Source organism: Cinclus cinclus, chromosome 6 (assembly GCF_963662255.1).
Source record: "Cinclus cinclus chromosome 6, bCinCin1.1, whole genome shotgun sequence".
NCBI lineage: Eukaryota > Metazoa > Chordata > Aves > Passeriformes > Cinclidae > Cinclus > Cinclus cinclus.
Window position 1 is genome coordinate 28,341,868 of NC_085051.1, and position 24,507 is coordinate 28,366,374.

Genomic DNA, 24,507 nt, shown 5'->3' on the forward strand with positions numbered 1-24,507 from the left:
TAAGAAGAAAATTAAAGGAAAGAGATGGAAATGTATATATTCTGGCAGAAGGAAAGAAATTCAGGCTTAGATCTTCTAGCATAATTGGAAAGAGGTAATACAAATAAACTGGGTTAAACAGAATCAAGAGTGTATCAACAATGCAGTTATTTGCATTGCAACACTATAGCATAGTTCAAAATATTCCCAAAACAAAATTTGCTCAGCAGTTTTATAGTTCGTAATGCAGTTGCTAGGAAGTAGAAATGATACATATTAGGTATGGTTTACCCAATCTCTTCTGGATTTTTAAAACATAGGTACAGGTAGATCAAAGGATATACAGCTTTATGCCCCTCAAAAGTTATAAATCTTTATCCCCCTATCTTTTATCTTGTTTTGGTGTATTGTATATCTGCTCTGTCATTCTGGTAGATCTGTGAGTAGTGAAAACATAGCTGTATAATATCAGGAAATGACGTCTTACTTGCATTAAGGCTTTGGGTGTTTGTCAGTGATGTGTTCACCATTGACTTTTCAACTGATTCAATGATTATTAAGGTGGGTGGTGCAAGATGCAATGAAAGATGACCTGCAGCTGCTGTTGTGGGCAAAGGGACAGTTTTATTTAAGATGTACTTTACAGTAGTACCAGTTTGGATTACATTAGCTGTCATACTAATAGAACAATATATTTCTGACAACTTAAAGATGTTTAGACCACTGAGGTAATCTTGGAACAATAAGTAAATTGGTTTTCACCAGATGTCTCCCTAACATCTTGTGTATCGGGGAACTTCTGTAATTGAAATAACTTGCTTATACCAGACCACAGAAATTTATGTGGCTTGAGTAAGCACTTAGCATAGATGTGCCTCTTGTCATGACAGGCTACTGTGGAGGGTAATTTGGACATATGCTTGGAATCCCCTTCTGTAGAGGCTTTGTCTTTTCTCTGACTGTTTGGAGCCTGGGAGGACTGCCTTCTGAGATGCTGTGAGTTAGTTTCATGTAAGCCAGCTTTCATTGTAATGATCCACAGCAATAGAGCGGGGAGAACAGGAAGGAGAAGACATTCACCTTTTGAACATGGGAGACTGTGGCAGGTGTGCATCTGTTGCAAGCATGCAAGACAGAATTTCATCTCTATAGAAATGCTTATTACTTGCCTCCAGGGCAACCCCTCTGTAGTTTTATCTACTAATTTATGGCAGAGTAGTAACTTGGCTAGCTTTTAATTAAAGTGTTGATTTTTGTAACTTCAGTTTGTATTCCTTCAGAATTCATTTGGTCCTCTGTTTTGCGACTTAGAACTAACCAGTGCTTTTGGTATAGTATACAATGTCCTTAATAACAAAAATTTGAAGCTGCAGGTGTCAGTATTTTCACTGCAGTGATTTCTCCTTCTGAAAAGCATCTATCTCTGTAGTGACTTGTGATGATGAGACAGAACTGAAGATCCAGCAGTAGGAATTACATGAAGGTTGAAGGATATTATGCCATTTTAGAAATATTATCCAAGCTGGTTTTTGTATTGCTTTGAATACTAAGGCAGATGTTTTTTGTCTTTCTAGTAAAGCATAATTATTTGGAATTTGGTGGAACAGGAGGAAGAGCCGACTCAGTGTGAGATAACATTGTGTCAGTCGTACTTTGGGTGGATCTGTTCCTGTGATGTTTGTTTTCAGTAGAAATCTTTGTTTTAGCAACAAAAGCATCTAAGTTGGCCCTGGCTCTAGAAAAGAAACCCTCATTCTTCTTGAAGCCACTGATACACAGCTGTGGCTCATGAAACTGAGAATCAAAACCTTTGAGATCTGTTTTCACTAGGATCTGTGTGCTTCCACGGGCTTAATGGCTTTCAGTAAGACTGACATTGGAATCTATGGAAAGCCTGCTTGCTATTAATGTACATACAGAATGGTGTTAATAGTGGGGGAGATAAATTGGTTTCACCTGACCTCAAGAAGTTGGTTTCCATTGCTTTCAACTCTGCTAGGAAAAGCTGCTAGCTCAAATCACAGACAAGCACAAGAGTATCCTGGGTACATTATTAAATGGTGCCAGCATTGACAGAGTTACCGTCCTGTCACTCTGTATGGATTGAAACTGGCATGTCATGCAGTGTGGCTCCTGGCTAGAGCAGGAGCCAAAGCATCATATGGATGGAAGCCTCTATCAAAAAGTTCTGAAAATACGACGATCACAAATTAGGAAATTGTTCACAAGAGTCTGATAGGAAAATATATTAATGCTTCTTGTAGGGCACCAAAGATTTCTTGAAGAATATGGAGTAAGCTCAGTAAACATTTTCATTTCAAAGAAAAATTACTATCTCATCATAACCCAGATAAGAGGAGGCCTAGTATTTAATTTCTACCTTTATATCTCAGCTCTCTAATGTGATTTGATTGACTGTCATCTTTCAGGACTTGCTCTCTGCCTGGCTCTCAAGGGATAAAACAGTGGGGTCAAATCAAGGGTCAGTAATGACTCTTGAAAATCCATATGGTAATAAAGTTCTTAGTACACTCTTAGTGACTGAAATTACACAGCTAACTTGTATGTATCTGGATCTGGATGACTGCCTGATCTAAAGAGGGTCTTGTGAAGAGATACAAAAGGAAATTTGATCATATTCATTCTACACTGGGACACATGGAAATATTGAAGAGCTGCCTTGCTGGACAGAATTTCCGTGAGCTGTAATTAATATCTCATTGTCAAGTGCTTATTTTCCTGAGGACAAGTTCCAAGTCTTTCAGCATTATATGAAAATGTACCTGAGCACTAATGGTTTATTACTTCCGTAAGGACACGCATGCATGGTACACTTCACTGAAGGTTGCTGACCATTTTAATGTTACTTTAAGCCATGGTGCTTTCCTTTGCACTTGCACAGTATGTGAAGAACATGGTGATTTCCTACATTAAGTTGTTTTGCTGCAGCAGTTGGAAGGTGAAAGCTGTCTGAATGTGCTTGTAATACACGATTTGCTTCACCAGTCCCCTTTGCACACTGCTGGTTGGTTCCTACCATGCTACCTAAGATCAGCTTTTAGCTGTGCTACAGAGGAAAAAGAGGAGCAGTAATACATAGCAGACCTTCATCTACAATTTGGCTGGCTCTATGCATGCACACAGGAAGAGATTTCTTGCATGAGCCTTGTTGAAACACGGATAGGCTGATCCGCCCCTCCCAAGCTGACACACGTTCTTCATGTTCCTGCTGGTTTGGATCTGGTTCTTCCCTGGTTGCTTGGTCTAATGTCTTTGCTGCCAAACTGTTTCTCTCTTGAAGACTGGGAACATGAAAGATTTTCTGTTACATTTTCTACCTATTTTAAACCTCTGTATCACTTGGCAGATCTTTAAAATCAGGAGACAAGATTGAGCTTTACTTCCTTGGTACATTAGCTGCACTTTGGTGTAAGTGCTCTATATCTGTGCCTGAACTTGTTTTGGTAGTGTATTAGCTGGATTCCTGGCACCCTGGCTGGATTCCAGACACCCACCAAAGCCTCTCTGTCACTACCCCCTGCAACTGCACAGCAGAGAAAAAATATAACAAAGGGTTCATGAGTTGTGATAAGGACCAGGAGAGATAACTCTTCAAATACCATTATGGGCAAAATCAGACTCAAATTGGAAGTATCAATTGAATTTGTTATTAAAAAAAATCAGAGAAGGGCAATGAGAAGTAAAAGAAGACCTTAAAAGAAAACACCTTCCCCCCTTCCCAGCTCTATTTCCTCTTTGCACCAGCACAGGGAGACAGGGAATGGGGCTTATGCTCAGTTAATCACACATTGTTCCTGCTGCTGCTTAGGGAGAGGAGTCCTTCTATTGCTCTGGTGTGGGATCCCTCCCACAGGAGACAGTTCTCCATGGACTTTTCCAGCATGAATCTATCCCACAAGCAACAACTCCAGAAACTGCTCTCTTCCCTCACAGGGTGAAGTCCTTCAGGCTCAGCCTGTTCCAACATGGATCCCCCATGCAGTCACAAGTCTTGCCAGGAAACCTCTCCACAGGTCTGCAGGTGCCTGCCTGGAGCCTGTTCCAGTATGAGCCTCCTCAGGCATCCATCCACCTGCTCTGATATGGGTCTCCTCCTTGTGGTACAGGTGGATCTCTGTGTCCATGTGGTCCTTCATGGACTGCAGAGAAAACTCTGGTGCCTGGAGCACCTCCTCCTCGTCCTTATGCACTGATGCTGGTGTCTCCAGAGTTGTTCCTCTCACATACTCTCACTCCACTCTTCTCTTGATGCAATTAAATCTGCACAATAACTATTTTTTATTAATTCTTCTTCTGAAATATGTTGCCACAAAGGTGTTACCATTAGTTCTGATTGTCTCACCCTTGGCCAGTGGAACATCCATCTTGGAGCCACCAGGGACTGGCTCTGCTGGACATAGGGAAGACTTCTAGCTTTCCACTACCAAATCCTGGCCGTGTAAACCCAATACAGTTAGGCCAGATGACTGTTAGCTCAGCCCTGAGTGATCAAAATCTGTTAAAAGAGGAAAAAGCACATTAAGTCTGTAAGCATAGAGAGCATGTTGCTTGTTTGTGTTTCATGTATCTTGTTTGTTTTGTCATGGACTGATTCAAGTGCAGAAGTAGAACTTGCAGGAGAGGACTTGCACTGAGTATTAAACAAGGTGTAATTGATTGTAGGTAAAACTCAGGAGCAAATGAAACCATGTTGATTAGTGTAAGCCGAATACATTTGCAGTGTCCTAGCAACCTTTTGTGTGTTCACCATAAAATATTTTTTTTTTAAGGAGCAGATTAAAATGAATTAATATTTCACCTGTTTGCAAGTTCTTCATTGAAATTCAGGCTAAAACAAGAGGGGAGAGCAAGGATTTTTGTTTGAAAATCTGACAGATGGGTGAGGGAGACTTCTGGCACTTACTAGTGAGCCAGTTGATACTGAATAATACAATAAAGAGAACTGAAACAGTTGCTGGAAAGAGATACCATTCTTAAAATTGTTTTAAAAATTTGGATTGCACAATTACTACCCCAAGCAATTATTGCAAGGAAATAGAAAAGGAGCCAAGGATGTAACTAAGGAATCAAAGACTTGCAATAAATCCTTCTCTTTTTTTTTTTTTGTCCTTTTCTGTGGACTTTTGTCATGGTAATTTTTCTTACTACCCTGTAGCTGACAAAAGAAAAGTTCTGGATACAAAAGATCTAGGTAAGTACTAATTATTTTGTTAGGACTTAATACAAATCAAGGTAATTTGATTTAAAAAACCTCTTACCAGGAAGGTATGTACAGAGTATGTATCAGCTGTGATACGTGGTGCTCTGTGCTGCTATTGAGCTCATTCAGACAGAATATGATCTGTGAACAAGAAATTTCCTTCCACAGTTATGGAGGGAAGCAAAAAAAACCCAAAATCCCCTAAACCCATACTTTCTTGTCTCAAAGTTTTGCTTTAATTTTACAACATCACTACATCTCTTTAAATGACTGCACTTAAATTTAAAATTACATTTTGTTATTCTGCCAGTTCTTTAGGCAGAATGGGTACAAGCTAGAAAAAGAAACACTATATACATTTTAGGAAGATTTTCTTGCTAGCAATTTCTTTTAACATTTCATCTGCTTGAAAGAAGTAAAAAAGTTAGGCTTATTTGAAGAAGAGGCTCAAAGGAAGGCATCTTCTGTACCTTGGTTTCTTGTGGTGGTTCTGTTGTGCACTGAAGTATTGCTCTAAAAATGCATATATGTTTGCCAAAATGAAGAGAACAGTAACTCTAGGCCACAATCTCTTTTTCCCTGATTAGGAGAATGGTCATGTTAGAAATTCTGCAAAAGAAGCAAGAACCAGGGGCTTGACCATAGGTCTAATTTCTTCACACCCTGAGTTGTCCCACAAAAATCTTTGTAGTAGTATTTTGTGAATTCTGAAGCCTTGTAAAAGGCTTTTTTTTAATTTTCAAAGATCAGGCAATTTCTTTATTACTAAACTAAAAGCAGTTTTTTAACGTTGTAAATGTGTGTTACTTATAATGCATCCTGAAAATGGTCGTGAAGATTATTTTCTGTAACTTTTGCAGCACATTTGCCTTTTATAGGTCTTGTTATAATCCATGATTGTTTGATTATGGAGGTTATGGGATTTCTTTTGCTTGGTTTTGTTTTTTGTTTTTTTTGGGGGGGGGGTAGTTTTTTTGCAATTGGTGCATCCATAGAAAAAGAAAAAAAACATCCTCATGTTTTCTGAGAACCTCTGTCTGTAGTGTCTGTAATGACATTAAAAGCAGTAGCTGCATAATGATGGTGTGCAACTGGCTTGGTGATTTTTGATGTGAAGTCCTTGGAATAATAGTAGTACAAATATTTTTTTTTCTTTGTGATTCTTTACAAAGTGGCTTAAAATAATTTCAGGGGCTTATGGTTCTGTTAGTTCTGTAAGTTAAGTGCCGTCATGTTCTGTTGCTTTATGGTGTATTGTTGGTGCAACTCTGCAACTCGTGTGATGACTTTGCACTAAGACAAAGAGGATGATGAGATGCTGCTAAAGCAGAGTGGATACCTGTGGGCTCTGGTTTACACAGGGTGGTGTAACAGTAAAACTTCCCAGCTACAGAGGAATATGTTTTATATCACAGCATTTTTGAGTTCTGCCTCAGGGTATTTTTAAAGTTCTTGGATAAGTACTCCTTTGCCACTGAAACAGGGCTGAAAAAAGTAGTTTAGTAATGATGGGGGAGGGAGTCTATGGGTGTCTATATGCGTTCTGCAATTGGGCATATTATTACCAATCAAAAATATATTTTTTCAATAGTGACTTTAAAAATATTGTGCATAAAGCTTCTACTCCTAACACATTTACATGAAGGGTATATCTAGCCTATGTGTGTATCTGGATTTACAAAAACAAGTCCTCTAAGCAGTTCAAGAAAAAGATGCTATTACTGGCTTGCTGAGAGAGGATTAATTAGGAAATGTCTTCCCTTATCTGGATTTCTAGAAGTTACAGTGGTTCACTTCCTCTTAGAAGAGCATTATACAGAATGACACTAGGCACTATATTAAATAATTATATTATTACGTGTTTCTTCTCTGGGGCTTGGTGCTTTGGTTAAATTTGAAGTTATTTGCTAGAGAACTGTTCAGTTGTCAAATGAAGGGATCAGCCTGAAGTAACCTGTAATAGGGTATGTTTGAATAATGAAAAGCCAGGGAAAATACTGAAATCTGGGGGAACTCCAGGAAAATCTTTTTTGCATAAATACTAGCTTTACTCTGCATACCTTTTATTCCCCCTTCCCCCCCCCTTTTCTCCAGTACTGATACTCGAAAAGGTGGAAAATGGAGATCTGAGCAACAAGATGTTGAAGATCACGGATTTCGGCTTGGCCAGGGAATGGCATAAAACTACCAAAATGAGCGCAGCTGGGACATATGCCTGGATGGCTCCTGAGGTCATCCGCTCTTCCATGTTCTCCAAAGGCAGCGATGTTTGGAGGTATTGATTTGGCATTAAGTGATTGGGTACTAAAGAGTGACTAGACCTACCAGGAAGTCTCTTTTATGTGTAAGAATGAGTAATGGTGAACCAAATATTAAAACTTCAAGTCCTAAAAAACGTTATCCACCAGCTTTCCATCTGTCAGACTTACCTTAGACTTACTGTAGAAAGTAAGTGATGGACCAGCTACTGCATGCCTCTAAATTTTGTTGTTCTGTAAATTTTCATTCAGATTATTTTGGGATTCATAATCCAAATCCCCTCTGCTTTATCGAAACCAAATTTTCTGTGCTTATTTGGCTCTCGACTGACATAATCAAAGGCCATAATACAATCTGAGAAGTACTTTATTTTTTTACTGTTTTGCATACAAGATAATGTTGAAATATTTTGTTTTGGTAGTAATCTGTCACTTAATGTATGTGTACACAAACACACTGTACTTAATTGAATTCCCCTTGCTGTTTCAATCTGAATACTATGTTTTTCGCTTTCATAATAATTTTATTAATTATTTCCACCCTTCTGGTCTTTCACATGGGATAATAGATCTCTTATCTGGGTCCATCTGAGTATGTAATCCATAAATAGTAACTTGAATGTATATATTATCTTTTTCATTCAGGCACTGGAGTTTTTGTGAATGAGCTAATTTGGTAGGGAAGAGTGTAAGAGTTGGCCCATATACTTGCAGAAAGTGAGTTTGAATACCACTGTTAAGTGGATTGGTAAATATAGAATTTACTAAGTAGCTCCAGGACAGCAACTTTTCTGGATGCTGGATGACTTAGAATTAATACTGAACATCTGAAACAGATAAAAATAGAGAGAATTTTGTTTTTCTTGTGGAGAAAAAGGTGTTGAAATGTCAGGATCTTTGTCTTCATAGCAGTAAGATTCTGTCGGTGGCCACTAATGCTCCTCCACAAGTGACTGCATGCTGTAAAACCTGTCAGGATAAAGAAATAGCCCAGCTGGCAGACTTGTCTAGCTGTTACAGCAGCTGTTGGGTGTGGGGATTTTTCATTTTCCTTGTTCAGTTTTGCTGAATAGATAATGTGTTGCCTTGTGATAAGTCTGTGAACTTGTATTTTGCACTCTAATAGCGTCGATAAAATTCTGACTGTGTAATTAAATGTGGTAGCCTCTGTAGCTAATCTGAGACAAATTGAGCAAGAACCAGGGTTTTGGTTGAATTCTGGCAGAAATTAAAATCTTATGGCTGTGCACCTTTTCTGTGCATGTGGTGATGGTACTGGTTTGTACACAGCTTGTCAACCTTGAACATAAACTTGCTGTTCTCTAAGTAGTGCCAGGAAGGGCCTTCAAGGGTAACTTAAGAGAAAGGGAGAAGGAAAAGTGGAACAGTTTTCCTGTAATTGTAACTTTATTAATTCAGGCATGCTATGAACAGATCAGTAGCAGTATGAATTACTTTTAAAAAAGTTAAGAATTATTCAGTCAGTTAGTGATTTTCATGAAGGTAACACAAGTGCCTCTAATAGCTGTGCAGAAGTACCAGTTTGGTCATTGATTTAAGGACTGTGAATCATTTTGCAGTGATCAAGGGCTGTAAATAACTGAAATTATTTGTTCGTTTTTCAGAGTACTTGATTTCTACTTTTAATATTCCTTCAACACTTTCTCTTGTTACAGTTACCAGTCTTCCCTTGAAAAGAAGTTGAGTTCCTCACAATACTCTCCCTTAAACAGAGAATCACCACGATTAAGAGAACTTAGATACTGTCTCTGAATAAGCCTTTTCTTTCTGGTGGCTGAAACCTCCAGTTAAAGAAGAACAACATGTATGCAGAGGACAAATGCTTGCCAGTGCAATTGCTACTAGTGTGTCAATGATTGTAAGCCTTAGATTTTAAAAATGCGGTCATGCACTTGTGTAATAAATCCTGTCCCCACCTGAGGATGCAACCTGAAATTCTTAACAGGATGAACTTTTTTATCCTATTAGACTTGCCCCTCCTCTTGTCCAGTTCAACCAGTTGGTTAATCACTGGAGACATAGGGTGGGTTTGTTTTTTTTTTTCTTTTTTTTTTTGGCCTAACAACCTTCCAGTTAGTCTATGCAGCATCAACAGAATTGTCTCTAATGTTTACAAACCCTTTTATTTCAACACCTTTTCTTTAAAGCTTATTAGAATAATACTGCTGGCTGAATTGTTGCCCAGCCTTTGAAGAAGGATCTTGTTCTGCTTGTGTTCTCACTGCAAAAACAGGTGAAGATGCTGGAGAAGATGCATGCTAGGACTGAAATTTCCTGAGTCAGTCTTATCATAACTAACTGGTTCACCTTTTCAAAATATGTGTCAAGCTCCATTTAAAAAGTTCTGTTTCTGTGCTCTAGAATAGGGCTGGCAAAGAACAAGAGTGAAGAATGGCCACACATGATATCAGTCACTAGAGTCTGGGGCTCTATGAAGCTTGTTCATAGTAGCAGTAAAGATTTACTTAGTAAATCTTGCTAGTGAAAACTTGTTGCTGTGAATTTTGCTGTGCTGTACCTGCAAGCTCTATAGATATACAGTAGAAGTCTTGTGCTTATATTGCACAGAGGACAATGAAAATACAGTTTTATTTAATTAAGTCCATTCCTGTAAATCTCTTTGTGCTTATATTTGCTTTGGATTTACAGGGGTGTGGTGAAAGCATGAGTATTGTAGCTCATCCAGTATTGTATGCTAATGTTAGTAGGCATATAAATAAAATTTTCCTGTCATTTGGCTGTTTAAATGTATTTTTTGTTTGCTGCACACTACATTTTTTACTTGTGCTGCTTAAAAGACAGTTGTATTGTCATACTACTGGTATGTGGAATATAAAGACACCATATAACCTTCATCTGAGTTCTCAGTGTTCCTCAATTTAGATATTTTTGAAGCTCTGTCTACTCTGAGACCAGTGAAATAATTGGCAATTTAATTTCCATTTAGGAATGGAATACCAACTCTAGCTAAAACCATCAGATTAGCATGTCTGAAAGTTTCAGGCATTTGGTGCTGAGTGTAGAAACTTCAGTCATTAGAATATTTTGTTTTGAGCAAGTGTTGGTCAGGCACTTCCATCCACAACTGCCCACTTGTAGGCTTCTCTAGTTTCCTGTGTGTAATGAAGCACTGGCCAGACTTCAGTACCTGGCAGATAAGTGCTGACTAGCAGTATTAGGAGAAACTCCCCTGGGAGAAGGACATCCTACTGATTGTTGTGAAATGGATAGGAAGGGTCATCTCTGGAACTGCCAGTTCATTAACATGCAAAATGTCAGCTGTTGATAGCCATAAAAATGTAATAAAGTTTTAGGGTTTTTTTTTTTCTTAATGAAAGTCATGTTCTAGTTTCTGTTGGAGCTAGGATCTCTTTGTTGGGTTTCTAATTCCTTCCTTTTGGGAAGTGTTGAACCTGGGGAAATGGATAAAAGAAGCCTGTGGTACATGAAACAGTACCAGTGAGAAAAAATTACTTGTTTTTTAAAAGTTCACAGACTAACAAGGGAGGTGGCAAAATCACATGGGAAATCCTGCAGACCTCCAGCCTTCCTTGCCCTGAAAATCCAGTGAGTAGAATTGAACTTGATGTTAAATGGCTTAAGGGATTACTGGATCACTGAAAGATGGTTAATTATTCACACAAGTGTCAGTTGACTTGGATGTATGGGTTGTGTCACATGGTTCATTTCATAATTAAAATCCAAAAATTACAACTAGGTGCTGGAAAAATAAATGAGCTTGTTCACTTTTTATTTCTCCCCACTGAGAATGAGTAGTGGCCCTTGTTTCTTTCTTTCTATGCCTTTTTTTTGTGTAAGTCTTTTGATCTGGCTTTTTCCTTTGTACTTTCAAATCTTCTGCTTGAGAGTTAATAGGAAAACATTCTGTTCAGCACCTCTCTTGGTGTTTATTCACTTGGGATTATTATTCAAGTGCCACAAAGCAGTATTCCTCAGTTCAGTGGAAGCAGTATTCTCAGTAATGAACTGCAAGTATAGTGACATTGAGTTTCATCAGAAGCAAAGTGACCTTTCCTGCAGTATACACTTCTAGCATCACATTAGAAGAAACATCAGTCTATTCCTTTTTCCTTTAAAAATTACCCTGCAGAAGAAGTGCTTTGAACACATCACTAGTGCTTTATCTAATACTAGTGTTAAAGTAATAATACAACACTTTGGTAGATTTTACTACCTTTTACTATCAACAGTCATATCCAAACTGAAAAGTAACATGAATGATAAATCAAATCTAGATAGTCCAAGTATACATTCAGTTCAGTTTTCATTTTCTTTGAATGTTTTATAAATCCTAGAAGGCAAAAAAGAAAATGGGAACTCTTTAGACTCTGAGATTTTATTTTTTTTAGATAATGCTCTTGAGAGAGAAATAATAAATTATAATATCAAGAGTATGAATTACATCCAAAAAGAAGCAAAATATCATGTAGGTCAGAAAAATATTATATTCTGCTTAATAAAGTAAAATAGCTGTGTTAGCAGCAAATATTAGATCTTTTGTGATTAAAATCCTTTCTCTAAGTAGGAAAAGTACTGTTAAGGGTGTCCAACAAAGGTAGCAGCAGTTACAGTGAATGTTAAAGGTGTGATGGGGGGAAGGGAGATTACAAGAGTACAGTTTGTGATAATGTACTTCCAAATGGATAGGGAAGCTGTTGCTTTGAAACAAGAAAGCTTAATATCTTCGCTTCGGACTCTTTCATGGAGCAGCTATTTAAGAAGCTTGTAGGAAGACAAGCAGTTTTTCACTTGTTCTTCAGATCTGCTAAGGAGGCTTTTAAGGTTGTACAGTATGAAATGGTCCAAATATATATGTACTTAGGATTCATAGCTTTGCAAGCACAATTAAGAAAAGTTAGTCTTTTACAGTAGTGTCTAACCTCAAGATTATTGACAACATTGGGAATTTTGTGTAAAAACAACAAAAGGGAAGATGCAACATGGATATCTTTTAAGGACGCTGTTAAAACCCTGAGTGAATGTATGGGAAATCCTTTAAAAGAATGAAGAAGACAGTGTAGAAAAGCTTACTGAAAGGCATCTTTTTAACAGCTCGGACTGTATCCAAATGAGGAAAATTGTGCATTGACTTGAGCTCTGTCAAGGTGAACATAAAACAAAATAAAAGTGTTTTGAGGAGAGTCTTCTTGAAGCATAAACCCAAATCCCTTGCTTTCAGTTCCAGCACAGGTGAGAACCCTGCAAGAAAACGTAACAGCCCAGGGGTGAGCAAAATGTAGGAGTGTAAAGAAAATAAGGCTATACCAGAAAAAAAACTCATTCACATGTGTCTGCCAGAATACTCAAAGAAGCATTTTAAACTGAATTTTTTTCTTTAAGGGAGTCAAGCCTGGAGGACATATCTTAGTGAAGTAGAATTCAGAGGTGTTAAAATTGACTGATAAAATGAGCAGTAACAATTCCCAAGATTTGCAGTTACACCCAAGATTTCTACAAGAACATGAAAATCAGCTGAGTTAATAGCTGCACTGTGTCATGTGTTGCTTAAAGCTGGTGTAGTACCAGAGAAATGGAAGGCAGCAGACATGGTGGCAGGTCGTAAAAGAGCTTCCTGAGGATTAGCAAGTATGATCTTGAGTTCTTCTCAAGGGTAGAAACAGCACGAAGGAAAGGAGCAGGGAGCTGGTGGACATGTGAGCATATCTGGGGAAGAGTCAGCTTCTGTAGAAGAAGAAGTAATACCTTATGAAAAGTGAAAATGCTTGAAGGAAATACAGAATATGTGATCAAGTGGTGAGAATTGCTTATACTATATTTGGATTTATAAAGACTTTAAGCAGAATCCTTCATCATAAGCTTTTAAATAAAGTAATTTGATGTGGGAAAAGAAGGGCAGGTGTTTTCCCCCCTCATTTAATCAATTCTTAATTACTGAAGGAATAAATCCGTTTTCTTGGTGGGGAATTCTGTGTTCAACACAATCATAAGTGTTTTGAAAAAAAACTATAAATGGTTAGGTAGCATGGTTGATGATACCAAGTTATTCAGGATAAAAAAATTCGTCTGCTGCATAGAGACAAGGAAACACTTTACTATAATGAGTGATAAAATAAATACAAAGTAGTAGCCATGGAAGAATTTCGTATCTACCATTTATGGGCTCTAAATTTTACTACTGTTGATTCAGTAAAAACACACTGGAGCTACTATGGATAACTTAGCTCATTGTGTAAAGAGTGAGGCAACTGGCAAATGAAAATTTAATAGGAAACAAAGAAAACAAGCAATACCATTTGTGCCTCTCCCCATATCTTTAAAATTGTGATTTTGCTCATTCCAACAGAAGATGTCAAGGTCAATGAAAGATATGAAATGGCTTCTGTTCAGGATAGTAACTAGATTAGGATTTAGTTAGATTAGGATTTGGGGGTCTGGAAAGATGATGATTTAGGCAGGATGTATGGGAGCCTCTGAAATCATGGACAGCATGGAAGGAGCTAATAGGGAACATATGTTTACTCTTTCTTGTACTGAAAGAGCTACAGCGAAGCCAATGAAATTATTAAGTGACAACTCAAAGCACATACATGGAAGTATTTTTTGGCAATGTATCATTAAATTTGTGGAGTTCACTACCACAGAATATAATGGGTGGTAAATGAGTTCAGAAGAGTAAGAGATCAATGGAAGAAAAAACTGTCAGGTCACCAAGTATGAAGAAGCAGTTTCTGTTTCAGGCTTCAAAGAAGCAGAAAAAGTATTCTGAGGTTGTTTTTCATTATATACTTTGGGAGTATACTTTCCAGGACTGTTCTCCTAGAACTATTTCCATAACTTCATATTTTGTAGAACATCTTAAGATGACACCTTAATTCTGAAGAAGTATTTTTTACTTATTTTTAAAAACCACAAGCCTCCAAATAAGCCTGCTTCATATTTTTGCGTGTTTTGAGAGATTCTGGTTTGAAATTAGGAGATTTTTGGTTTTCAGACTGTTCTCAGCTTCAAAGAGGAAATTATTTATGCATAAAAGGTGAAAGTGTCATCTTATTTTTGTCTTGTTTAAAAAAAGCAGGTAAAATAGGGCAGATCACTAGTTTGGCATTCATTATAAGCTTGTCCTGCAAACTGCAATTTCTTAAGTATACCAAATTCCCAGCTTCAGGTACCTTGTTGCTTGACAAAAGCTGTGTTAAAGTCCAACACCTATTCTTTTTTGTTTCCTTCCCAATAGTTATGGTGTGCTGCTTTGGGAACTGCTAACAGGAGAAGTGCCATTCAGAGGAATTGATGGTCTTGCAGTAGCATATGGTGTTGCTATGAATAAGCTTGCCCTTCCAATCCCTTCCACGTGTCCTGAGCCTTTTGCCAAACTCATGGAAGGTAAGCCAGCTGTGGTGTGAGTGTGGTTTGTGCTGCTTCTAGAGTGCTGTTGAGCATGGTCTCTTTTGTTGGTTTTGTTACCTAAGAGCACAGATTTCTCCAGTGGCTTTATTCAGTGGTGCGTGTTATTGTAGGAGCCAGGCCTGGCTGTTAGTGTGCTGTGACAGTCAGTTTACTAACAGAATAATGAAAGAGATTTTTTTACCAACTGGCTTTATAAGAGAAGGGGGGCTATTGCTGTCACCACTTAACTTGTTTTCTAGTAGTGAGGACTCACTAACACCAAAACTCCACATATTTTTGTCTTGTTTGAAATCTTTAACTTGTTTTAAAATTCGTATCTCGAACATCTTGCTAGTAGTGTAAGATTGGTTTGAAATTAAACTTCAATTGTTTAAATATGGCTATTCCAAAACAACTCATATTTTCAGTCAGAATTATGTGATTTTCTGCTTTGTCTGTGGAGGTAGTTCATGCCCAAGGGCTACAGAGGTGAAAGACATACAGGAGTTAAGTCATCAGGGCTGCTGTAGTTATTAAAAAAGATTGTGTGGGGTTGTTTTCAGGTATACTTATGTACACTTATGACCTGGTCTGCTGGCCATTGAAACTACTTGCATGTCTCCTGAGCTTCACTTGTTTACTCTCTCCCTCCCTCTCTTCTGCCGTCTCTCTCTTCCATACCTTCAGTATTTTTGTCAGTGTCCCTATTCCCAAGGATTTCTAGGTGTTTTTATGTAATAAACATTTTTACACCTGTCTGACAGAAAGGAGAACAAAGGTAAAGAGAAATCAAACTTGGTTTATAGTCTTGGTGAGCAAAGAATCAGTCTCAACATGGAACTGATAGTCTTTGGCCACTGGTGGTGCTCTTAGCCTCAGGAAAGGAATATAAATCATGAAGCAAATGTTTCTGATGGATTTTTTTTTCTGCTTTTGGAACACTTTTGCATTTCTCTGGCCTTTTCTTTGGGTTACAGACTTCAGTTAATTTAAAGTAAAAAATTTCATGTATGTTCTGCTAAAAAAGAAATATCCTACTGGATAATAAACAATAGAATTGCAGGTAGAGTAGCTTGGAGGCAGTGAGTGAGAAACTGCATCTGAAGGAATTGATGGAACTACCAGCTCAGTGTTATGCCGGGTAGTTTATTTTGACATGCTTTCCTGGATTTCTTAACTGTAAGTGAGGATTTAAATATAATGCCCTCTATTGGGAAAGTTAGGTAGAGGCATAAGGCCAGTGCCTGAACCCAGCAGTGCAGGGGTGAGCACCCACATGGCTTTGGAACACTTGGCTTCTCCGTGTGCAGGGCAAAGATCAGAACAAAAAAAACCCCATTACTTTCTGCCCCTTCACCTAAGCTGTTTTCCAAACAGGCTGTTTCCCATCTAGGGTGAACACTTCTTCCTCTAATGCTGCTTTTACTTTTGAATTACTGCCATGGTGGTCTTCACTGAGACAACAAAGCTGAACTTTCGCGCTCTACAGAAAAGAGCTGTATGTTACAACTGTCCTCATTAGTGCAAATAATGGCTGATCTAGGCCTCGCAAAATAAAAGCCACAGGCCACCTGCTAGTTATCCTGTTCACTCATTCATGCATTTAGCTGGCTGCAGCATTTTGTTTTACTTTGGGTCATGTTTGTTTTGCCATGCTTAAAACCTGAGGTAAAGAGACAGGGATTATGGCACTGACAATCCAGCTGTAACACCCATTGCGACTAATTGGCCAGCGCCAGGGGGTCATCAGAGCACTCTAACATCCTCAGTTCTCTATTTTGATAAAAGAAGAAAATTAAAAGCCATAAACACAAATGCATTCCAACATGGAACCTGTTGATACCTACAGTTTTGAAAACAGAACTCGCAAATGCAAAATTTCAGTAATGCTAAAATCAAAGAAAAGAACTGCAGTACCAAGCCTTGGATGGTGCACAGGTTTTGTGAAGGGATTTTTATTTTTAATTACAACTGTCTCTTGGTGTACTTCAGTCCACAAAATTGATGAATGAACATATTTTAGGATATCACCTAATATTTTTAAGCATGTTCCCTTTTTTCTGACTTCAAAGTCTAGAAAACTTTTAAGACATTTTTATAATTCCTGTCTTATGCTGCAGTAATGTGTGTCTTAAGTCCAGTGACCATGTGGAGCAGTGCTGTTTGATGAGATAGACTCATGTGTTAGTTACTTCCATTCATGCAGGAAAGCTGTATTCCTTACAAATACATGTGAATGTGAAGTTTTTCTGTTTGGTTGCTCTGGAATTTTGGCATGTGGGCATCTAGCAGTAGTAAAGAGAATAAGGACACTTGCTCAACAAGAACCTGTGTAAGTGCTGGTATAGGACAACATAGAATGAGAAAGCGATTTTTTTTTTCCTGTTGGAGTCGAAATGAGGGGGAAGGAAGAAAAGACTGAATAAGTGCAAATTTCCTATTCGTAAGTTTTGTTAAATCAAATGTTTTGATGTAATGATTTGGGGGATTGTTTGTAGCTTGAGGTGTTACTTCATACTATTTTCTGTTTTCTGTGTTCAATTCCCATCTCTGTAAAACATTGCCTTTTGTGCTGTTGCTCATTGGTTTGCCTTATGTGGTAAGATGGCTACCTTCAATTCTGTGTTTTTAGAGCTCTGTAATTGGCTGAATAATTGCATTAGATTATAAAAGAAAAAAACTTGTTCATCTTTGGTTTCTCCTAAAAGAAAAATAAAAATGTCTGATTAATTTTCTCTCAAATTATAAAAAAGGACCTGTGAAAATAGGAGAAATCAAAATGCACAATTTTATGTCATTGTTTACTTGAGTCTCCTATTGTCACACATGTTCAGCCCAGTTTGCTTTGCTGAAGAGGTTTTCCATTCTGAAAAAAAGATTCATAATGACTCAGTATTAAAGTTTGGCAACAAGAAAAACCCTGACAGATATCCTCCTGCAGTATGGCTGTTAACTCTGCAATGTAACTTATAAAAGAAGTGTTTGCAAGAGCCTTGCTTAGTATTTCTACTCTGTGAACACATACATGCATCTTAAAGCAAAATATTTAAGGAAATAATTTGTTATTTTTAAAAAATGCTTTAAGGTGTGAACTTCTGTAAAATTAAAAAAACCCTATATTTTACTTGATATATTATTGCAATAGAAACTAGAGACCTAGGTAGTTCAAGATTTTAGTGCTATTGGATATTGTACAAGCATGAAAGCACAAATTCCGTACTTGACAATATTCAGTGCAAGCGGGCAGTGGGAAAGCTGGGGTACCACAGGTAGTGTGTTTGCTGCTCTTAGCCACTGGGGATCAGTAAAGTACTACCCATCCTCTCAGACCTCCATACTTAGAGATGTTTGACAGTTGTTTGTGTTTATTCTGTTCTAGATTGCTGGAACCCTGACCCACACTCACGACCTTCCTTTGCCACTATCCTAGACCATCTTACTGCCATAGAAGAGTCTGGTTTTTTTGAAATGCCCAAAGATTCCTTCCACTCCCTGCAGGAAGACTGGAAACAAGAGATCCAAGAGATGTTTGATCAGCTCAGAGCCAAAGAAAAGGTAAGTAAAGAGCATTGCTCCCTGCTTGTGCTCTCTGGATTGTAATTTCCCCAGTTCATAGTTCAAATGGGGATTGCTGTTTCGTGCATCCCAGAGCTAATTTTGTCTGTGCTTTACTGGAGCTTGTATTAAGACCCTGAATAAATGACAGGTTATGATGCACACAAGGGTAGAATAATGAGAAAAATAAATATCCACATCCTGAGCTGCTACTCTTTCTAATATGGTAGTGAGCTTCCATTATACTTCCATTATATACTCCATTATGCTGTGATGAGTTGATTGTTTATTGCATTCGATAACTGTTTCACTATTAGCATCTTAATTGAGAAACCCAATGAAAACTATTAACAGAAGATGTAGGAGGGCTATTTTCAGCATATATATACTCTAGTTAACATTGCAGCTTTGGTTCTGCTGGATTGTTTTCAAGGTTTTGAGCACAACCAAAATGCATAGACTATAATAAACATGAGTGCTACCAGGGGAAAGGGTCCAGTAACTGCTGTAACTGAAGTCCATCTGGACAAATAGCAGGAAACAAAAATGCTAGCAGGAATAACAGGAATGGTGACCATCAGCCTCAAAGAGGAGATGTGAAAAAGCCGAAGTTTTCTTCAAGTATGCTTGCAGAAAGCACAGTTTGCTGCATCTAATTTAAGGTCCTTACAGAGGCTGTCTTTAGTTGTTGGTAAGAAAAGCTGCAGCAGAATCAAAATTACTAGAGTAATAATATATTTGTAAGTTCACAGTCTGTTGCCTGAAAGTGAATTCATAATAAGCAGCTGTCTTGATTTGGCCTCAGAGGTTGTGTTAAGGAGGCAGAGAGAAGGAAAAGAAGACCTTGGGTAAGAGGAAAGAAATCAACTTCTACAAGAATAGTTAAAACATTTCTATTCACCTATTTTAGTAGCTTTTGGGAGAAATAAATCAGCAGATAGGCATTTCCTCGCTACTGTTGTCCTATGGCAAAACTGTGTTGGAACAATTTTTGAAAACCAGAAACTTCAAAAGACAAACAGCTAAGGAGTACTAACTACACTGTCCTCAGGCTGAATACTGTATTCCTCTTTTAGCAGTCGGGAAATAATATATATTTTATATTTATATTTTATATGCTGTTCACTTATTGAGTAAAATGTATCAAATCTCCCTGGTGATGACCCAGGTAACAATGCCATTATTAAAAACATTTAAATTAAAATCTGATTATCTACCTGACGTCTAACTTGAATTCCTCTTTTTTGCCTTCTGCAGTGGACTTGGCCATATGGAGAGAATTATTCTGTAATCAGAATTAAGTGCTGAATTCTTTTGTCCTTGTGGTGAGAGGAGAGGAGTGCAGTGGGATTTGGGGATTTCAAGGACAGTATCAGTTAATTCGTTTTGTCATCAAGGGATAGATAGAAAGGTTTGCCTTATGTGCTTTTCCTAGGACCATGTAGAGATGGCTCTTGAGACTCCACAACCTCTCTGGGCAACCTGTGCTAGTGCTCAGTAATGCAGTAAAAAAGTGTTCAGAGAGTGTCCCCTGTATTTCAATGTGTGTCTGTTGCTTCTTGTTCTCTCACTGGGCACTGCTGGAGAGAGCCTGGCTTTATATTTTTTCTACCCTTGCCTCAGGTTTTTATATACACTGGTCAGATCCCATTTCACTCCACCCAAGCGTTCTCAGTGCTAGGATGAACAGTCCCTTCTCTTTCAGCCCTTTCTCACAGGAGAGATGGTCCAGTCTCTTAATGACCTTCGTGGTTCTTCAGTGGAATCGTTCTGGTATGTCAATGTCTGTCTTGTACTGGAGAGCCCGGAATCTGACACAGGATTTCAGGTGTGGCCTTACAAGTGGTTATGTCTGAATTATAATACTGGTACGAGGGGCCTTGAATGGCAAGCATTGAAGTCCTTGAGGATTGTTTTTGGCTCTCAGCTGAGCCTTTAACCAGTGGTGTTTGCAAGCCATTTGTGAGCACGAGCCATTGAAGCTGTGGCTTCAGAGCAGGTAATGTTAGTCTTAACCCACAGGTTGCAAGATAACCTTTTGTTTCTACTTTCTTATCTCCCTGCAGGAGCTGCGCACATGGGAAGAAGAGCTGAGTCGTGCTGCTGTTGAACAGAAGAACCATGAGGAGCTGCTACGACGACGGGAACAGGAACTGGCAGAACGTGAGATTGACATCCTGGAAAGGGAACTCAACATCATCATCCACCAGCTGTGTCAGGAGAAGCCTCGGGTCAAGAAACGCATGGGGAAGTTCAAGAGGAGCCGGCTCAAGTTAAAAGATGGCAATCATATCAGCTTGCCTTCAGGTTAGTGATGTGTTAGGCTGTGCCAGGTGAAATGGAAGCAACCTGAAGGTTTGATAGTTCCTTACTACTGACCCTTATGCATTAGAAAGGATTTGATGAAAAACACGCCTCTTTGGGATCAATAAACTAAATTTACTGCTCTTGTGGCTAGCATTGCCCAAAGTTCCAAGATTAAGGCCAGAAGTAAATTGGAAATGTTACATGTTTGTTAGCCATTGGCTGTATATGGCTTATCATAAAAATGTGGTGTTGCAATTTAACATGTTAGTACTCAAAAGAATCAGTTTTTTAAAGGATGTATGTAGAAGATGATGGGGTTTGTGCTTGGGGGATATTTTGCATAATGCTTCAGGAGAATCTATAATCTACTGGATTTTTTTGGTGTAGGAATCTAAAAATTACCAAAAATACATTGATAGCTCTGAGACTAAAGCCCTAGATTGGTAGTTCATGTGTGAACTCCTATTAACATGGAAGTGACTTCTGGAAGAAATGTCAAATATTAGTAAGGTGTTGGCAAAGTCACTCTTAAGAGTGGAGATGCTCAGAAATACTGAATCCTTAGCATTTCTACTGCAGATCCTTTAAGGAGATTTAAATTTGTGATAAAAACAGAAGTGTGGGGTTTGTAAATCACCTAGTGCTCATTGTTGCCTTAGGGGTGATGACATGCTTCTTTGTTTTCTGGGAGACACTGGCTGTTCAGAAGAGAAATTATTATAAAATGTGTATATTACCTATGCCTTTCTTTAGGTCTGTAAACACCTATTTTTGGTGGTGCTTAAGAAACTGAGAGGTAAAGTGCACGGATTCATGCAGGGATATAATCTGACATGTCAGTCAACACAAGGTCTGTATGTGTATGTGTTTCACACATACACTAAGCAGATACATTTTCAGGGCTGTGAGTGCACATCTTTGTTCTGAATTCTCAGTGTGTACAATGGGCAAATAGCAATTAGCTGTAAAATTTTGTTTTTACATGGATCCTGTAAGTTGCACCCTTTGAAAGTTACCGTAAATTATTATCTGCTTTTTTCTTGTATTTAAAAAGAGAGGATTTTAACTGTGTCTTTCTGCTTTTATTTTTTTCTTCTTTTGCTAAACAGATTTTCAGCATAAATTCACTGTGCAGGCTTCTCCAACCATGGACAAAAGGAAAAGCTTGATCAGTAGCTGCTCCAGCCCTCCTGCAAGTCCTACCATTATTCCAAGACTCAGGGCCATACAGTGTAAGGAGCTCAATGTAGTATTGAATTTGGGAAATGTACAGTCTGTCAGCGTGGTAAGATGCCAAGAGTCCATATCTAGGACAGGACCGTTTGTTTGCCTTGTGCCTTGCATGTAGGCATTTAGAGAGAAAAATGGAGTGTCTTGGAGATGAAGGGACTATTATCTCCTTTGGAGCTAAAATCATGCTTACCCAAGTTCTTGGAATACTGCTATTTCTATAGAAAATACATTCCTTTAGTTAATTTAAAAAAAATGCTTATTTGCAGAGTAGATCTGTAAACATTGCTTTTTTAAGGAAATAAGAACAAGGGCACTTAATCATGCAAATAGTGTTCCCATAATAACACAGAATTAGGCAGACATGCATGTCTTAGAATTAACGAAAGTATTGTTAACTAATGTATAATGTTTGTATTGGATATCACAGCACTTCTGTGTTTGGTTTCAAACTGGTGGTTCTAAAGAGAAACCAGTGATGGGATAAGGCTGGAGAGGCTACCTATACTTGAAAGGATTTGGGAATGCTTAATTTGGCATTTGGTTGTTAGATTTGTGTTGATAAATGGTCAGATTTATGGGAAAATCACTTTTGTTACTATTCCTGTTCTGGCCTATGTTTTATTCTTTATGTTGCTATGGAACCAATTATTTTAATTTGTGTATCTTTTTTCCTTCCCATTTTCCACTGTTCTTTCCACTTGTGAAGTGACACCTGCTGAAAGCAGTAAAACATGGGGACGAAGCTCAGTCCTTCCAAAGGAGGAAGGAGAGGAAGAAGAGAAGAGAGGCCAGAAGAAAAAGGGACGCACTTGGGGACCAAGCTCACTTTGTCACAAGGAACTAGGTGCAGGGGAAGAGGGGTAAGAGAGGGTCTGGAGGAAGACTCGTTTCCAGGTTCTAAAACTGGTCATCTCCTGGCTCACAGGAGATTTACCTTTCTGCTTGCAAACACCTTTCTGCTTCCAAACTTCTTTCCTGTACCAGAGATGTTAGAGATTCAGAGTTTACATATTTGCATTCAGTTCATTTCCTAGCAACTGATGTTTCACTGTCTGCTATTATATTGTTAGGTGTATTTGTAAGCTGACAAACTTCTTAGTTGTGCAAAACTCTCTGTAGTAGGTTTTCTCTGTTTTAAGGCTTAGCTTTCTGTAGTTCTGTCTAATATCTGAAACTGATTCTCTTACAATTCTCAGATATGCTTTTTCTTGTCTTAAATGCTAGTATATAAAAAGTATCTGATAAAGCCAAGCAAATACCTTTTCTTCAGTCTTTTGAAAAGGACATGTACCTTGAGTGAAGCAATCCTGAAAGTGATTTTTGCAGAAATACAGAAGTTGTACCTCTGTTTTTATAGGTTGTTTTTCTGTGGATTCTTTTTTATTTTCCTTTGTGTGTGTGAATTATTTATATGAGGACTCCAATAAATCATTGCTGGAATGCTCTTTTAAACATAAGGCTATTTTGACCTTCTAAAAGATTTGAATGCTTGGTAAAGTTTAGTGGAGTTTGAGCATTTTCCCCCTGATAAATTGGTGGTTTGACTCTTGGCATGTTTTTAGCAGGGAAAATTAAATTAGCTGGTTATAATATTTATCTTTACTATTGTGTGTTCAGGTGTGAAATGCCTGAAAAATTGATGTTTGCATAGTGCATCAGTATTGTAGCCCCCTACAAGAGGGCCTGGATCTATTAAAACTATATTCTCTCTATAAGATACTCAAGACTTGTTGGCAGGACAACATGAAGGAAGCTTCTTTGCTGCCTGCGCTTTACCTATTCTACAAATGAAGGATAGGATAGCATTCTAAGGGGTTAAAACAGATGTCACACTTCACAATCATTAATGATGTAAAAAGATGGGAGATCACTGAAGCTGGAAAAAAGCACTTCTATCTTGAAATCACATTCTTAGAATTCTGGAAATAGACCTCTTCCATTTTCTGTTAATTACTATACAGTCTAAAGCCCTGATTGCTTTTGGGCACAGACAGCTTGAATGGAGTTGCTTGCAGACTGTGGTTGCTCATAAAACTCTCCTGTTCTCTCTACAGCTGAGATGTTCTGTAGTACTCAGAACCTCTCCTAGGGAGACTTGATATGGATATTGCATTTTGCAGAGTGTCTGAAATATGAGAGTGTTGCTGAGAGGGCAGTATGGCAATGAACCACTCCTTGCTGAGATCATGCCAGACTGCAGACTTTAATTTAAAGGGAGCAGAGCTGCACTAAATATTAGTGACTCAAAAGATAGTTTTTGCTATTTTTTAGTATTTTTAAATTCTTATTTTACAGGGAAAGGAGATAAAACTTCATTGAATATTTAAGGTTGGGAAAGACCTTTAAGATAAACCATCTCCCCAAGTGCCACATCCACACACCTTTTGAATATTTCCAGGGATGGTGATTCCACCACTTTCCTGGGCAGCCTATTCCAATGCCTGACCACCCTTTCAGTGAAGAAATTTCTCCTAATACTTAATCTAAACTTCTCCTGGCGCAACTTGAGGCCATTTCTCTTGTCCCATCACTTGTTACTTGGCTGAAGAGGCTGACCCCCACCTG

The 24,507-nt window shown here is 38.2% G+C and overlaps 1 protein-coding gene across 1 annotated transcript in view; it reads left to right on the forward strand.

The window, feature by feature from the left end:
* Positions 1-24,507, forward strand: part of MAP3K9 (mitogen-activated protein kinase kinase kinase 9) — a 49,722-nt gene that overhangs the window by 18,997 nt on the left and 6,218 nt on the right. Inside the window, exons 3-8 of the mRNA XM_062494633.1 lie at positions 7,295-7,475; positions 14,696-14,844; positions 18,227-18,402; positions 20,469-20,709; positions 21,819-21,941; positions 22,649-22,802. Coding sequence (XP_062350617.1) covers positions 7,295-7,475; positions 14,696-14,844; positions 18,227-18,402; positions 20,469-20,709; positions 21,819-21,941; positions 22,649-22,802 — 1,024 coding nt within the window. The remainder of the gene's footprint in view (positions 1-7,294; positions 7,476-14,695; positions 14,845-18,226; positions 18,403-20,468; positions 20,710-21,818; positions 21,942-22,648; positions 22,803-24,507) is intronic.